The sequence below is a fragment of the Accipiter gentilis genome, chromosome 8 (assembly GCF_929443795.1).
Source record: "Accipiter gentilis chromosome 8, bAccGen1.1, whole genome shotgun sequence".
NCBI lineage: Eukaryota > Metazoa > Chordata > Aves > Accipitriformes > Accipitridae > Astur > Astur gentilis.
Window position 1 is genome coordinate 8,171,465 of NC_064887.1, and position 2,779 is coordinate 8,174,243.

At 64.3% G+C, this 2,779-nt stretch overlaps 1 protein-coding gene across 1 annotated transcript; it reads left to right on the plus strand.

Annotated features, from left to right (window-relative positions):
* The first annotated feature begins 338 nt into the window (after positions 1-338).
* On the plus strand, positions 339-2,557 carry DMRTA2 (DMRT like family A2). The gene is made up of 2 exons (XM_049807965.1): positions 339-846; positions 978-2,557. Exons 1-2 carry the CDS (start codon positions 339-341, stop codon positions 1,850-1,852), a joined length of 1,383 nt encoding a protein of 460 aa, XP_049663922.1. The 3' UTR covers positions 1,853-2,557.
* The last annotated feature ends 222 nt before the right edge of the window (positions 2,558-2,779 follow it).

The window sequence follows — 2,779 nt, forward strand, 5'->3', positions numbered from 1 at the left end:
GACTCGCTTTTCGGGAGCGGAGGGGCGGGGAGGAGGGCGCAGAAGGGCTCCCGACGGGCCCCCCCCCCCCCCCCTCCTCCTCCTCCTCACTCGAGCCCCACTCCGGAGCCGTGTGCCGGGGCGCAGGGGCGGCGAGGCGATAGCGTTTGCATGCCGGCGCCCGGGGCTCCGTGCGCCCCCCGCCCGTGACCGCGCCTCAAGGCGCCGGGAGTCGCCCCGCGTCCGGGCGCGCCGCCGGGGTGTGTGTGGGGGGGCTGCCCCCCGCCCCGGCTCGCTTCGGGGGAAGCCAGGGAAGGCGGTGGGGGGGGGAATCGCTCTTTCGGGGCGGGCTCGCCAGGATGGAGCTGCGGTCGGAGCTGCCCAGCGTGCCCGCCGCTCCCCCGCCGGTACCCCCCAGCTCGGTGGCGGCGGCAGCGGCGGCGGCGGCGGCCACGCTGCCGGTAAGCGTAGCCGGGAGCCTGCTGCGGGCTCCGCCGCTGCTGCTGCGGGCGGCCGAGAAGTACCCGCGGACGCCCAAGTGCGCCCGTTGCCGCAACCACGGGGTGGTGTCGGCGCTGAAGGGCCACAAGCGGTACTGCCGCTGGAAGGACTGCATGTGCGCCAAGTGCACCCTCATCGCCGAGCGCCAGCGCGTCATGGCGGCCCAGGTGGCGCTGCGCCGCCAGCAGGCGCAGGAGGAGAACGAGGCCCGCGAGCTCCAGCTGCTCTACGGCACCGCCGAGGGGCTGGCCCTGGCGGCCGCCAACGGCATCATCCCGCCCCGGCCCGCGTACGAGGTCTTCGGCTCCGTCTGCGCCGGCGGCGGCGGCGGCGGCGGCGGGGGCGAGGGAGGCGCCGGCGCCTCAGGTAAGACCTGTTGGGGAGCGCGGCGGCGGGAGGCGGGGAGGAGGCGGGAGAGGCGGCGGGGGGCCTGGGGCAGCCGCACTGACGGTCTCTCTCCTTCTCGTCCGTCCCCGTCCCCCCCCCCCGCCCCGCAGAGTCCAAGATGCAGAAGTTCGAGCTGTTCCCCAAGACGCTGCTGCCGAGCCGCGCCGTCACCCCGCAGCAGGCGGGCGGGAAGCCCCTCTCCCCGGACGGCGAGTCCGTGCCCGGCACCTCCTCCCCAGAAGCCCGGCACGGCTCGGGCTCGGAGAACGGGGACGGCGAGTCCTTCCTGAGCTCGCCCGTCTCCAAGGGCCCGAAGGAGGGGGAGGAGAGCCCGGGCTCCATCAGCCCGCTGGGCTCGGACTCGGGCTCGGAGGCGGACAAGGACGAGCAGGACCCGTCGCCCTCGGCCGGCGGCCGGCAGCGGACTCCCATCGACATCCTGACGCGCGTCTTCCCGGCGCACAAGCGCAGCGTGCTGGAGCTGGTGCTGCAGGGCTGCGGCGGGGACGTGGTGCAGGCCATCGAGCAGATCCTCAACAACCGCGGCCCGGAGAAGGGCCCCGAGGAGGGCTGGGCTCGGGACGGCGCCCTGCAAGGCCTTCCGCCCACCCCCGCCGCCGCTGCCCACCACCGGCCCTTGATAGCCGGCGCCATGGCCCCCGCCATCGGCACGCTGGGCAGCCGCTCGGCCTTCTCCCCGCTGCAGCCCAACGCCACGCACTTCGGGGCCGAGGCCGGCGCCTACCCGCTGGGCACCCACCTGGGACTCAACCCCCTCCGCCTCGCCTACTCGGCGCACAGCCGGGGACTGGCCTTCATGACCCCCTACTCCACGGCCGGGCTGATGCCCACCCTCGGGTTCCGGCCGCCCGTGGACTACGCCTTCAGCGACCTCATGCGGGACCGCTCCGCCGTGCACAAGGAGCAGGTCTACTCCGGCGGGCTCTACGGGCCCATGGTCAACAACACCCCCGAGAAGCAATAGCGGGGGCGGCTTCCCAAAGCTCATCTCCGTAGGTAGGGGTAGCTAGGTGGGCACGGGTGGACGGACGCAGGTGGCTTTCTCTCCCCCCTCTCCCCCCGTACAGGCGACGGTCGCGCGCGGAGCCCGGCGCGGACGGACGTAGGTGTATGAAAACGGTGATAAAGGTGCACTTTTCATTGTCCAGACATGAGTCACTCTTTGTTGCTTATGGCCATAAGCATGGATATCCTCGGTGCGTCGTGGGGTGCGCGCGCGCGCGCGCACACACGCTCGCTCTCTTTCCCACACACATACATATATATATGTATACTAGCAAGTGTATAATGTTATAAAATGGAAATCTAAGTTATTAATGTAACTCGTAGGTGAACTTGGTATTAACGTTAAGCTAAAGGGTAGACAGCTCATTGTAATACTTACCAGGCGTATAGATTAAACATATTGTCAAATTGAAAGCCTTTTCCTTCCCGCCCCCAGAAATGTTACGATCTGTATATAACATTGGAAAGTAGATATATTTGTAACTGTCCGTAGGACCCCGGCGCCAATGGTGTATGACGGTTTAATGAGCCTCCTTCATTTGTGATCTGCAAGAAAATTGCTTTCTTGTTCCGATGTAGCAAACTTCTTGCTGTTTCTAACAGGTAATTCTGTGTTTCCATTTCATAGAAATAAATGTTATTTTCTATTAAAAAAAAAAAATAATCGGTCTTACAAGTGGCAAGTGGTATTTTATGAGACGGTGGAAGTGTGTTTTGGGAAATTCATTTGACAAGTATAGTCAATATTTAAAGGAGTTTATGCAATTAGTACAAACATGGTTACTACATTTTTATCATGGTCAAACCAGATATTCTTCGGAAAATTTATAAATAAAAACGAAGCGTACAAACCAGAGCAATTTCCTTATCAGCTGAAATTGTCAAA

What these genes read in the sequence shown, in the direction of transcription:
- DMRTA2 (XM_049807965.1), top strand. Translation starts at nt 339, where the DNA reads ATGGAGCTGCGGTCGGAGCTGCCCAGCGTGCCCGCCGCTCCCCCGCCG. An exon ending in GGGAGGCGCCGGCGCCTCAG is followed by an intron (nt 847 to 977) that starts GTAAGACCTGTT and finishes CCCGCCCCGCAG; the next exon opens with AGTCCAAGATGCAGAAGTTC.